Below are 13,825 nucleotides of genomic sequence, written 5' to 3'. Positions count from 1 at the left end.
ACAGCGAATGGAATATACAGCAGAGGCTTGTCAAGTTAGAGATCGTAGCCAAGAGCATGAATGCAGAAGAGCTTGCTCAGAGATTAATTCAGTGCCTGGCTGTAGAGCATGGAATTCAACCAAACCAGCTTCTAGCAGCAATGAAGCTGGGTTGCGTCAAGTCACGTTTTTCTTCCCCAACATTCTTAATGTGACATGTTTCTCTCACACGATTGACAATGTTGGCAAGCACTTTGCATTTAGTGTCCTAGACACATTTTCTAGGTATTGGAATACAATGTTTTCATTTACCCCAGCTGCTAGGCTACTGTGGAAAACAAGGACTTGGACAGCGATGCGACTTTAGTCCAATACCAGATGGTGGAGCAAGTGGGAAGTCCTGAATCAGGTGATGGAGTTTTTTGGCGATGTAGAGCCTTTCCTAAGGGAAAACGAAAACCTTTGTACTGTGTGTCGTGCAGGCCAGTTGGAGCTTTTTGATGACCCAGTCACTGCTAGAGACTTCAAGTAAGACATTGAGCTTGCTGCTATGATTGACGCTAGCAAGCACTTTGTTAAGGCAACTTACTATCTTAAAGGAGATGGTCCATTAGTATTTAGCTGCAATGAGCATTTGTCAGCATTAGCCCATGCAATAGCTATTGAATCATATCCCAACACTGAGGCCAACGCTCACGAACATGCAGGTGGAAATATGGTGTTGTACAACCAGTTGGTTGCTCAAGCAAAGGCATGTATCAACCCGGGCTTCCGCTTTCAACAGCAGAAATTCAGCGTGCATTTCCATGATACAGTCTGTGCATTTAAGGCTGCACGCTTATGCTGCCCAAAGCAAGTGCAAGCGCTACAGCCAACTGCGGCTTCAGTTCAGGAACTGGAGCAATTTAGTTTCATTACTGATGCACAAGTTTTACAGCTTGTGGAAGAGCTCCCCAACTATCTGGCCATGGCTGATGGTGCAGTAATTGAAACAGAACAAGGAAAAGTACAGTGGTGGGCCACAAATGCCATTGCTCTCACAAATTGTTCTGCTGCAGTCAAAAAGATCTTGCTAGTGCAACCTAGTTCAGCATCAGCTGAACGACTGTTTAGTCTGCTGCAAAATGCATTTTGCAAGCAGCAAGATGCAGCATTAGAGGAAACAGCAGAGGCATCATTCATGTTACGTTACAATGACAATAAGCGTGCGTGATAGCTAGATTTATATATTCAGTTTGTCGGGGAAAAACAACTGGGGGTGCAAAACATCCCTATCAGTGACCACCCAAGAGAGAGCGCTCTGTACTACATCCGCAAAGATGCTTAATGGTTTGGGAACTCATGAATATTCTAAGGATATGTTTTTATATGGCAAATGAGTGACTGTCATGTACGTCAGAGAATGTTTCAAATAAGCATATTAGCAACGTTTGTTTTGTTTGAATACCATCATGTGATTATTTATCTAGTAATAATTGTTATATAAGGAAGCTAATGAAGAGAATCAGAATATGGGATGTGGGTTGAGAGAAGATAGCAATGTAAAACTTAAACTTACACACAATTATAATGAAATCAATATGCAATATGTATCTGGCATCTATGCAAAGTGAAATTCTTCATGAACATCTTCATTTTAGTCGATAATTAGCCTCTTACACCAAAATACAAAAAAAGCAACTTCTGAGCCACTTTTGGATTTTCAGGTAACTTTTGAGCAACTTTTAGAGTTTTGAAGCAACTTTTGAGCAACGTTTTGAGAAAATTCGGAGCAACTTTTCAAACATTTATGAGCAACTTGTGGACAGCCCTAGCTGTCAAGGCTAGCGAGGCCAAGTGTCCAAGGCTCACGTTTCAGTGAATCATGCAATCCAGATATAGTTGTTGTACCTTGATTTACAGACTAGTATAATTTCTCGGGCTCCTGTTCCCGCAAGAAAGAAAAAACAGAAAAAAAATCATTCTCGAAAATCACGGCTCACTGTGTGATTGCCAAAATCACGTTTCAAGAGAAAGGCGGGCCATTTCACATTTCGTAGAAAATGAAAAAAGCAGTTCATGGTTCAGGAAAATATCTTTTACCGCCCTCTGCTTTGTTTCACTCGGCTACCAATGCCGACTGTAGTCTCATTGCACATGTCCTCCAAGTTCTCCCCAAAGTTAGTTGACTATGATCATTAACGGAGTTACAGAAGTAACATAGTAACAGAGGTAACGGAGTCACAGAAGTTACGGATTTCGCATGCTAGGACAGTAGTGTCTCCCAGGCTTTTAACCTAATCATCTCTAATGAAGCAAAGATACGTAGCAATAAAAAGGTGGTAGTGACAAGACAAGTTAAAAAAGGAAAAGAGCGCACTTCCGGTTGCCGTCCGCAGCTCAAAGGCCAGGTCTCGGTTGTTCAAAAGGTGGATAGCGCTATCCAACGGATGAACACTATCAAAACCGATTGACTTATCCAGTGGATAGTGATCTATCCAGTGAATAACGCTATCCACCTTTTGAACAACCGGGGCCGGAAGGATTGGAGATGCTCGGGATGTCTTGTGTAGGCTTACACCGCCTACTACCTCTCTCATCGTTTTTCGTCATCATCATGTCGAGGCTAAGTACAGAACGCATGCAACAAACCCTTGCTAATCAATATGGCGGCAGCGTTAGATGGATTAGAAAACTTGAACGAGCGAGAGACAAGGAAGGCGGAAGAAGACGGCAAATCCTCCGAAAGGTAAGTTAAAATAATCTTGGATTTTTCTAAAACTTCGCCAGTTCGAATTATAACAAGGCTTTGTTTTTTAATCAAATGCAGTTCTGAATCGAATCAAGATGACCGCCAACTTGCAATAGCAAACGACAAACGAATGCCCGATCGTAGGCATGAACACAAGAAAAAGAAAAAGAAACATAAACACAAGCATAAGAGCCATAAACACAAACATAAACGCCATAAGAGAAGAGACAAAGACGATACTGCTGAAATTGCTGAGCCTCCGGAGAAAAAGTCAAAAATTGCCGACGAACTTTTGGAACTTGAACGAAGGAAGGCTTTTCTTCAAGAACAGCTGGCAGAGGCAGCCAGAATAAGTGAAAACGACACATTGCAGGGAATTAAGCAAGAGGATGATTTAAAAGATAAACACAGAGGATTTAAGCCAAAGAACGACCGGGAAAGTAATCGAAAGGAAAAGGTACCAGAGATTAAATCTATTTCTGAAGATGGTTATGGTAGAGATGAAAAGCACAAGGGGAAAAGAAGTCCATCAAGGGATAAAGACCGAAAAGATGGGGGCAAGGAAAATAGCAAACCCCATAATGATTCACAAAGGGATGAGAAATCTCGTGACTACTCTTCACACAGCCATAGCTCCAGAAGGGTCCGAAGCAACTCTCGTGATACCAGTAAAACTGATTTAAAACCAAGGCATGATAGTGAAAATTTAGATAAGGGCAAGTCTGCACTCCAAGAGAGAGATTCATCCAAGGTGGAAACAAATAGAAAAGATAGATCTCCCAAAAGACATTTAAAATCAAAATCACCAAAAAGAGATGGGCTTTCTGACAAGGTCAGAGAAGGCTCCAAAAGGTCACCAAGGAGAACTTTATCAAAGGAAAGGGAAGGAAGGCATGAAGAGCGACGTAGGAGTAGCAGATCTCCTAAAGGAAAAAGAAGGTCTTCCTCAAGGTCAAGAAGGCGTAGCAAATCACCAAGGAGAAGGAGCCGATCACCAAGGCACCGAAGTCACTCTCCTAGACGAAGAAGAAGTAGGTCTCCTAAATGGCCTAGGTCTAGATCACCACGGCGTCGACAAAGTGGCGATAAGTATCAGGGAAGTTACTCAGAAGGGCAAGCACAGAAAGGAGATTCAGATCACGAGTGAGTATTAGCTTTTAGTGTACACATAATCAGATTACCCAATTCTGAATACTAGTACTGTATTAAATAATTATTCATTTCGAGTATTTTCGGTACCCCAGAAAACAGGGGTCTTCTGAAGATGTTGTTGTACAGCTGTGTATACACTGTACATGTATGTAATTTGACCTCGTTTGTTCAATAATTTTTCTTTCATAACTTTAGAATTATATTAAATTTCATCTACCGTAAACAGGGGCATATAAGCCGCACTCGCAGATAAGCGGCACCCCGAGTTTAGCAACTTAGATTTTGGAAACAAAATTTTGAAAGAAATTAAAATGAATCAAAAGTGGAGTCTTGACAAAGCTGTCTTACATGTAAATGCACTGTTTCTTCAAGTTTCCTGCACGTGTCAACCCGCGTATTAACTCACTAACATTTCAAACAGAGAATACTAAACTCTTACCTATAATTTTGACTCTCTAATAGTATGAAAATCCGACTAGGACATAAATTTGATCTTTCTCTGGCATTTTTAATCCAGTATTTTTCATTCCTGTCCATTCCTCATTTGAATTTACATGCAACAATACCTGACGAACAAAGTAAAGTAAAGTAACCATATTTGATGTAGATAACTCGTAACAGTAATTCAACTGAGAAACCTGAGGTCGATGGTGCGCTCATTTTACTCCCCCCGCTCCATCAGTGCTCCGTTTTACGGGTAGTTAAAGCTACTTAGCTACACGGAAAGGAAAGAAGTTGAAACAAGGATGCCAGATCTGGGATTCGAACTCAGGACCTCTTGCACCAAGGCCGCGCACTAACCGACTGTGCCATCCTTGCTCGTTTTTAGCTTAGTAACCAGGCATTTGATCAGGAGATAGAGTACTGGAAATGAGTAGGTGGGACTAAGGCGAGAACGATAAATTGTTTGCAGAGTAGAAAAGGCAATGGAATCAATTCGCAGTCAAAGTACTGAACGGCGAAAAAACGGTCAGCCATTTACAGTACCGCACGAATACTCGAGAATAGCATGGTATTTCTCACTCGTGGTGGATCGATTTCTGTTGAAGTGAGTGGCCATCGTCGACATTGTAAACTTGTTAATTTATGCAAATTTACGACATGGTGTCTAGATGTTCTCACAGATAAGCCGCATCCCCGATTTGATCCAAAAATTGTGAGCAAAAGGGTGCGGCTTATACGCCGGTGTTTACGGTATTTACATTTTGTAAATTGTAGAATGTAGATGAAATAAAAGGAGAAAAGATATTGCAGATGCAATTAAAGCTTACTATGTAAGGGCCTAAGTAATTTGAGAGAATTTGGCATTACTTCTGTCAGTTTCCAACTTTTGTAAACCAATGACCCTAAATATGACATCATCATGCCACGCCAGGGCTCGAAATTGCGACCAGTACAGTCGCATTTGCGACTTAATTTTTCCCTTTGCGACTAAAACATCTGGAGAAGTCGCAAATTTGCGACTTGTTGTCACCTTCACTCTTTGGAAACAAAAGGGTTAGCAGTTGCCACTTTTGCTGCTACTTTCGCTAAATAAATAAATAAGTAAATAAATGACAAAATTGTTTTGTTTCTCGCTGTGTGTGTTTTGTTTCTCAGATAGCGTAATTGTAGAGTAATTTAGCTGCGATGTTACGTGCATAGCTCCATTCCTTCGATCATTCGCCATTTTCAGCGGTTTCTTTACACACAAGTATTGCGGGCTCATATTTTTTTGCTAAACCGCTGACAACACGACTAAAATTTGCGAAATTGCGACTAAATTTTTGTATCTTGTCGCAAAATTGCGACTGGATTTTTTCGTTAATTTCGAGCCCTGCACGCCCATGGTCACATGACCAATAAAAGAAAACTCTAGATTTGTCTACTTAGGTATTTAATCAGTGGTTTCATAATTTGTATTCATTTTTGCATCCAGCCAAGCATGATTTTCTTTTTATTTAAAAAAAAAAAATTAAAGAGATAAACGATACTGAAATGCCCATAATATTTTCAAAAAAGATGATTTGAAAAAATCAATGCTAGGCTATATTCTTTATTTAGGGGTGAAACGTGCCATATAAAAGAAATTAATTCAATTTAAAGACTGCCGCAAATTTAGCTTTTCCTCAAACCTGAAGTCAGTTTGTTTACGCGTGCACAGATGATCTGAGAACGTGCTCGAGGAAGGGCTCGGAAAAGCCTTCGATGCAATAAACTGTTGGTGTGGTGATTTTTGATTGTGAGTGGGTTTTCTAATCAGCTTATGATGTGATGATGTCAGTCACCGGAAGTAGCATTTCACTTCCTTAGCAATGTGCGAAAAATCCGTCTGTGGGCCCTTAAGCAGTTGCAACTCTTGTTATAGGCTATAATTTCCAAAACTGCGCAGGGAACTGGGGCGAGGTTCAAATTTTAACCAATTGATAAATTGACACCATCACATGAAAGATAACCTTGAGATTGGCCGTCTGTCCAAGTTTGATGGGTTAAGGTTGACCAGAGACCAAGTTATGGACTAAAAACACATTATTATTAAAAATAGGCACGCATTGCGTATGTGTGGTAGTGCAATAATTTGACACAGTGCTGTATTCCATAACTGTCAACTGAGCTGCATTTTGTTTTCCAGGAGATTCAAGTTATTTTTGTGTAATATGTAGTTCTAATAGTACACAATATTGTTTTGGTATCATAAATCATTATAGTGCTATGGTAGATGTCTTAGGTAAATAGCTCCCTGGGAAGAAATGTGGTTACTGGTAGAATACTAAACCAAGAAAGACTTTAAAAAAATGAAAGGGAATAAAGAAACATTGGCTACATGGCTGACCTTAAGTTTCCTTCAACTTCTTTTTTACAGCAAGTTTAAGCGTGTACTCTGAGCATCTGACGGCTTTTCATGACAAAAGTTCACTGAAGTTAATCCCTGTCAGGAGAGGTTATTATCTGGATAGGAGACCTCAAAATGTATGACTTGCTTTCAGAAACAAAAGACCTAAATTCTATTTTAACGCTCAAAAATGCGAACTAAGCAAGGTACAGATTTTTTTAGCCTGCTTTATGCAAAAGAAATTATTGATTCAAAAGTAAATAAATATTGATATACAGTTCTTACGAAGAGTAGAAGGAAGTTTTTAGGAAGTATGGATCGGGAATTAAAAAAAATTGTCATCAGTGCTCAACAAAATTTGCCACAAGAAATAAATTTTGTGCCGTGAATGTATATAGTTAGCATCAGCAAAAAACATTTTGAGACATTTTTGCTACGTTCAATGTTTCTATTGTACTTTTGGCCTCACAAGTAAATTGCAAAATCAAAAGTGACATCTATTTCAGCTGCTGTCTGTGATCAAGTTACATTTTCCTTGCATCTTACCAACAACTCAAGAAACAAAGGATACATCTGTGACAAAATGACTGCAAGATACTGGGTCTTTGTTTTTGTTAGTTTGATTTTTTTTCTTTCAACTGTTATAAGAAATGACAAGAAATGTTCGAGTTCAACACAAAGATCACAATCGTCTATAAAACTCTGGAGGTTGACCATTGTTTCACCTGTCTAGATGAGGTTATTAATTTTATCACACGGTAATTCCATCATTTTGGAATTAGAAGCTGCTTTATTATTCACCAGCATCACAAATTCATGCTGATTTTGGGGTCAAGCACGCTTCCAACAGACCTGTTCATTTTCTTGATGCATGCGCATGCTGTGGGCCTTTTTTCTACCATGGACTTACACTCGCGCACTCACTTAGCTTACTCACTATTACAACCCGGTGACATAGTGTGTAGTGGACTTATAAAGTGCATTGGCACAAAAATCCATACAAATGTCTCTAATTTTGAGGCTGCGTCCCCCAAAACCATAAAAACTCTTAAATTTTTTTGCGATTTCTGTAATATTCATAAAACTAGGCAAACAAAGCAATTTTCACCTCACCTATTTCCAAATAGTGGGTCCATGACAGGATTTTCCAGTTGTCCCAAATCTGATAAAAAATTTTAAGAGTTAATATGGTTTTGGGAAATCCAGCCTCAAAATTAGAGATGTTTAAATGGATTTTTAACTATGTTTTAAAGTCTGTAACTTGGTCTTTGTTCGACCTAAAAGAATCAAACTTGGATAGGTGGCCGATTTCAATGTTATCTTTCATGTGATGGTGTCAGTTTACCGTAAAAACCCGCCGATAAGCCACACCTTTTTTCCAAAAATTGTCCCTAGAAATCGGGGTGCGGCTTATGTGCGGGAACATTGGAAAAAGGTGTCGTGAATTTCAATGCCAATTTCCGTTAACTGACACTTTTAACAGGAAAACGTCAGGAAAACGTCACACTGCACGAAATCTCCATTGCCCTGCAAACCTGTTTGCAGCGTCGACGACGGCCTGTAACTTTAACAGTAATCGATCCTCCACAAGCAAGAAAATACCACGCTTACATGCATTCTCGAGTATTCACGATGGTAGATAGCCCACTGTTTCTTCGCCATTTAGCACTTTGATAGCAACATATTTGTGGAACAAATAGTCTTGTGTCAACTACTGACAAACAAAATAATAAAGACCCTGTTACACTGGGCAATGTTTCGTGCAGCTTATCGCTTTGTGAAATTCTGAAAACATCACGCTGCTTCCGGCTGTCTAGTTTTTCATTTTTCGCGTCCGATCTAATGCCTGGTTACCAAGCTTCAAGCTGCTCTGTTTACGTTCTTGTTGTTGTAATGCAAAAATCTATGTAAAAGCTGGGCTGTGACTAAAAGTGGGACGGGGACGTGGGACTTGGCACGTGGGGACTCGGGGACTCGGGGACTTGGCACGTGGGGACTCGGGGACGTGGGGACGTGGGGACGTGGGGACGCGGGGACTCGGGGACTCGGGGACTCGGGGACGTGGGGACGCGGGGACTCGGGAACATGGGGACGTGTGGACGTGGGGACGTGGGGACGTGGGGACTCGGGGACGTGGGGACGCGGGGACTCGGGGACTCGGGGACGTGGGGACGCGGGGACTCGGGAACATGGGGACGTGGGGACGTGGGGACGTGGGGACTCGGGTACTCGGGGACGTGTGAACTTGGGGATGTGGGGACGCGGCGACACATTTTCGAAGTATAGATTTTCAGAAATGGGACAACATCGCCAAGAAAGTTGAATTGCTTGTGTTATTTTGCTTTTCAAGTACCAGCTAAATACACAGCGAAATTCAAAAATTGGATTCTCGAAAAGTCATTCTCGCCACCCGTCACAGAGCTCGAATGTGAAACAAAGCAGAAGACCTAATGGCCCATTGCTGACACTGCAGCTGAAATTTCAGCGTTTTTTGTTGTTGTTGCTCAGAAACTTGAGCCTTATGACTCCTCTGTAACTGAAGTTTAAATACCGTGCCAATGTCCTTGTTGGCGGCATTGTGACTGCATCTTTCCTGGCGCTTGTTCAATTTGTTACCTTTGATTCGGGTTGTCACCGTTGATGTTGTCGAAAATGTTCGTCATCAGAGGGCCAGAAGCTCCCCAGGAGGGGGAGGGGGGTACTGCCATATATGAGCTATATAGGTATGTGCCGCTGTGAAGGGTATGGTTTTCAAGCAGTTTGCTCTAGGATAGAATACATAAATCAGAGCGTTTGTTTCTAGAATTGGATATAATTTTTCACGGAACTGACCAGTTGGTTGAAGATTTTATCTAGACTAAGGAAAGTTGATAAAACCAAATTTTTGTATACTACTTTTCCACCGAAACAGCACCACAGTTTCTTTAGAAACTACCGCCTTCAAGTATAAATAAATCATTTTTTGAGAGAGAAACGATTGTGGTATAGGTTTTTCTTTGGCTAGACTGTGCTAGTGACCTCAGTAGTTTCTGAAAAATAGTTACTCTAGGATAGGGAGGGTTTGGGGAGTTTACTCTGGTACGGGGTAGCAAAATTCACCTGAACCAGCTCTGGTTTAGGCTAAGGGTTCCAAGGTCCTAGCGGCACATCCCCCACCCAGAAATTCCTAAAGTACCGTCCCCGGGCCAGAAGCTAAATAACGCCTCTGTGTGTTAAGGCTTGACCAAGCGAATAAGTTGGCAGATTTTTGTTTTACGAGGAAACATTTATCCAATCGACGTTAACTTGAAATCTGCATACTTTGCTTTCTACTCCCTCTTTCATCTGAAATGTGTCACGTGATTTTTAACGGCTAAAAACAATTGAAATATTTTATCGGAAAAGAGGATGGAAAAGTCATCTTATATCAAGATACCTTGCTGTAGTACTCCTACCGAGGCTTTATCACTCTGCCTTTTAATCATATGCCCATCTTAATGGCAACGGTAAATCAAAATTAAAAGAAAAAAAAAAGGTCAAATCACATAGAGGTCACAATAAAAATGAACGATATCACATTGATAGGTATAATTATACGTTAATGGTAGTTTTAAGCAGTTTCAACCCAAACTTTGTCGGAATTTTTTAGGGTAAACGTTCCCCCAATCTCAAAAACAAGCGTTATGACGTCTTCAGTCAAGAAATGTGACGTGACAGACAACTACGAGTGAAATGCATAATTTAAAATAAAAAGGTTAGGATGCAGAAAGTGGAAGTACTTTTAAATGTTCAAGCCTCGATATACTTAGGGAATTGTAAAATGATCTGAGAAATGGTCATACCAACGTTTCGTTCATGTTGCCTATGTCAAATAAGGACTTAATGCAAAAAAAAAAAATTGTCCCTTCGTTTTACCTAAATTACTCCACTATGTAACTTGATAGTAGTATAATGAAAGTCACCTTTTTATGAAGACGAGTAATAAACTATACTATATATATTTACTAGACCTCTGTTTCACATCATACAAACGAGGAACTTAAACCGAGGTACAACGCAGTTATGATCAACAGACGAAGATTTTGTGAAATATGATGAAAAGTTAAACAAATGGTAAAAATGCGTCCCCACGTCCCCACGTCCCCACGTCCCCACGTCCCCGAGTCCCCGAGTCCCCGAGTCCCCGAGTCCCTGCGTCCCCGCGTCCCCACATCCCCACGTCCCCGAGTCCCCACGTCCCCACGTCCCCGAGTCCCCACGTCCCCACGTCCCCGAGTCCCCACGTCCCCACGTCCCCACGTCCCCACGTCCCCGAGTCCCCAAGTCCCAAGTCCCACGTCCCAGTCCCACGTCCCCGTCCCACTTTTAGTCACAGCCTAAAAGCTGTGTTGAATGAAGAAATTCCTGTCAACAAATGCCGGAAAAAGATCAGTCATATGTCAAAGTTGGTAGAAACAATGTTTATTATGTTCAAGTGCTAAAATTGTGGGCAAGACTTTATAAAGTATTTTCGGTTTCAATGTTAATAGTGAGTTTACATTCGATGGTCAGTGGATGATGAAGAAGATTTCTCAAGGCTCAAGTTTGGATTTCTTTTGATTTCTTTTAAAAAACTTTTTTTCCAAAATTTAAGCGTCTAAATTCAGGGTGCAGCTTATCTGCGGGTGCAGCTCCCTGTTCCCTGTACAATTCCAGAATGGCCTATATTCAGTCAGAGGTGAATTAAGTGATTTTCGAATGAGGTATGATATTATTAAATTTCGTATATGTATACATTACTTCATGGTCCATGAGTGCATACGAGTGTTATTCATGAGTTGTGAAGGATCCTTTAATTAAATGAACAAGTGAGCGAAGCAAACAATGAGTGGGTGGGTGAGTGAGTACCATAATACAAATCATACAAGCTAGCCAATCATGAAATAATAACAGGGCTTGAAATTAACAAAAAAAATCCAGTCGCAATCTTGTGACAATAATTATACGAAACTTAAGACGCAAAATCATTGCACTAGATTGTGTCAGTGGTTTAGCAAAACAAAGTATGAGCCTGCAATACTTTTGTGTATATTAAAAATAATTATTATTCTACAATTATTTCATTCACCTTCTTAAGGAACTTGAACTCCCAATGCACCAACTATTAACTGGCTTGATTACTCAGTCTTGTTCAAGCCTGGAATTTCTCAGCTTATCTATATAACTACAGTATTTACCCATGTGTACACTAAGTCGACCTCCCATTTTTGATGGCGAAAAAACAGAATTTTCTTAATTTCTGAGTGTTACCATAAGTTTACTTGGAGTACTAATCTTGAATTTCATAGCCAGAGATCGAAATTAAAGAAAAAATCCAGTCACAATTTGCAACAAGATACGAAAATTTAGTTGTGATTGTTCCAAAGACAATAATTATGCTAATTTTGAATAAATTATTTAGGTAAAACTTGGCTTTACCTATACATAAGTTGAGGGCAATTTTTGGAGGGTATTTGAGGTCATAAAAGGTCTGCTTATACACAGGTACATGTAAATATGGTACCATGATCATTCTAAAATAATATCATTTCATTTTAGTTGATACAGTGTCCATGGTCTAAACATAATTATTTGGAATTATCATGAGAAAATTGTTGTTTTTGCAATCTGAGCCATTCAAAAGGGTTAAAAGGGAGAAATACTTTTGATGAATAACTTATTGATAACATTTCATTTTAGTGTTGACCTGTACAATTTTGAGATGGATGAAGAAGAAAATGAAGATGAAGATGCAATTATTGAAAAAAGACGACTTCAGAGATTGGCTATTGTGAAAAAATACCAAGCAAGTGGCACAACATCCAATGCTCCCTCGTCTGTTACATCAAATGTTTCGCAGTCACCTGCCGATGACAGGTCAGACAGTGAAGACAGTGATACTCTCGAGAAATTGGCCAGAGAGGAGCTGGAAAAGGAAATTGCTTTGGCCAGAAGGCAGATGGCAAAGGATTTTGAGGGTGCAAGGAGGGAGAATAAGTTGAGTCCTGGTGATCAAGCAGATTGCCCAAAGGTTGAGAAGACAAAAGCTAGTGTTGGTGACATGTTTGCTGATGATGACATGTTTTCTGAAAACTACAATGTAAGTGGTATTCTTGATAGTAAAAGTTTAGAACTTGCAACATACATGTACAGTACACTGTAGATGCAACTTGCTTACATGTGCATATAGGTGTTCTAGGTTAAGCTACACAATTCTGGAATTTTTTTTGGAATTTTAGACATCGAAAAGAATTTTAGAAACTCTCAGGAATTTTAGACAAAAATTGGACAATTTCAAGAATTTTAGAGCAATTGGAACTTTCACCTGACATATTGGAAACTTTTCACAGACAAAAACGTTGACAAAAAGTGCTTTTTTATATTCCAACCTACCAAGGAGAGGGGTCAGTCCAATCATATCCATTCCTTGTCAGCGGTTATTCACTAGAAAGGGTCCTACAGTGCATCCAAGCAGCGGTTTCTCACCGTAGTTTTGGAATCCGGATCTTTGCTTGATAGCCAATATGGAAGACTTTGCAGAGTGCGTCTTAGTTGGGGGGCAAACACGGCTAAATTTACAGTAAATGTATGGTATTTTGGCCGACTTTGAACCACTGTAGTGCCGCTAAAAAGAGATGGATTTCCACAGTGATAGTGTCTTTCAAAAGACATTTATACTGAGATTATTTCCATGAAATATAAAGAACAGATTCAAGCTACAACGACCATAAACGAATTTTTAAGATTCCATACAAACCCTTCTAAAACCATTGCCGGGAAATTAGAAGCAATATGAAAAGATTTATTATTCGAATGTACGGACATCATACCTTCCTTAATGGCCTTATTTTCCGTTGAATGAATGATGTCAATAAAAGTATTTAAAATAGTGGCAAAAGATGGAAATCTGTCTCTTTTTAGCGGCGCTTCAGCGGTTCAAAGTCGGCCAAAATCCCATACATTTACTATACATGTAACTTTAGCCGTGTTTGCCCCCCAGTCAAGATGGCGGTCAAAAACCGTGGAAGGGTCTAATAAAAGGCAATAGATCAAATATTAATTCTTGACTATAAATTAGCTGGACCCCCAATATTTTGCAATGGACCCCCAAATTTGAAAAAAATTGAAAAATTTGGTTTTTTGGTAGAGTTGGA

At 40.0% G+C, this 13,825-nt stretch overlaps 1 protein-coding gene across 1 annotated transcript in view; it reads left to right on the top strand.

Annotated features, from left to right (window-relative positions):
• Window positions 1-2,605: 2,605 nt before the first annotated feature.
• The window catches only part of LOC137992356 (serine/threonine-protein kinase PRP4 homolog), a 29,333-nt gene continuing 18,113 nt past the window's right edge, over window positions 2,606-13,825 (top strand). The window contains exons 1-3 of the mRNA XM_068837657.1: window positions 2,606-2,707; window positions 2,789-3,853; window positions 12,372-12,771. Coding sequence (XP_068693758.1) covers window positions 2,625-2,707; window positions 2,789-3,853; window positions 12,372-12,771 — 1,548 coding nt within the window. The 5' untranslated portion in view covers window positions 2,606-2,624. The remainder of the gene's footprint in view (window positions 2,708-2,788; window positions 3,854-12,371; window positions 12,772-13,825) is intronic.

This window comes from Montipora foliosa, chromosome 1, assembly GCF_036669935.1.
Source record: "Montipora foliosa isolate CH-2021 chromosome 1, ASM3666993v2, whole genome shotgun sequence".
NCBI lineage: Eukaryota > Metazoa > Cnidaria > Anthozoa > Scleractinia > Acroporidae > Montipora > Montipora foliosa.
This window is presented reverse-complemented; position numbering and strand designations above follow the sequence as displayed.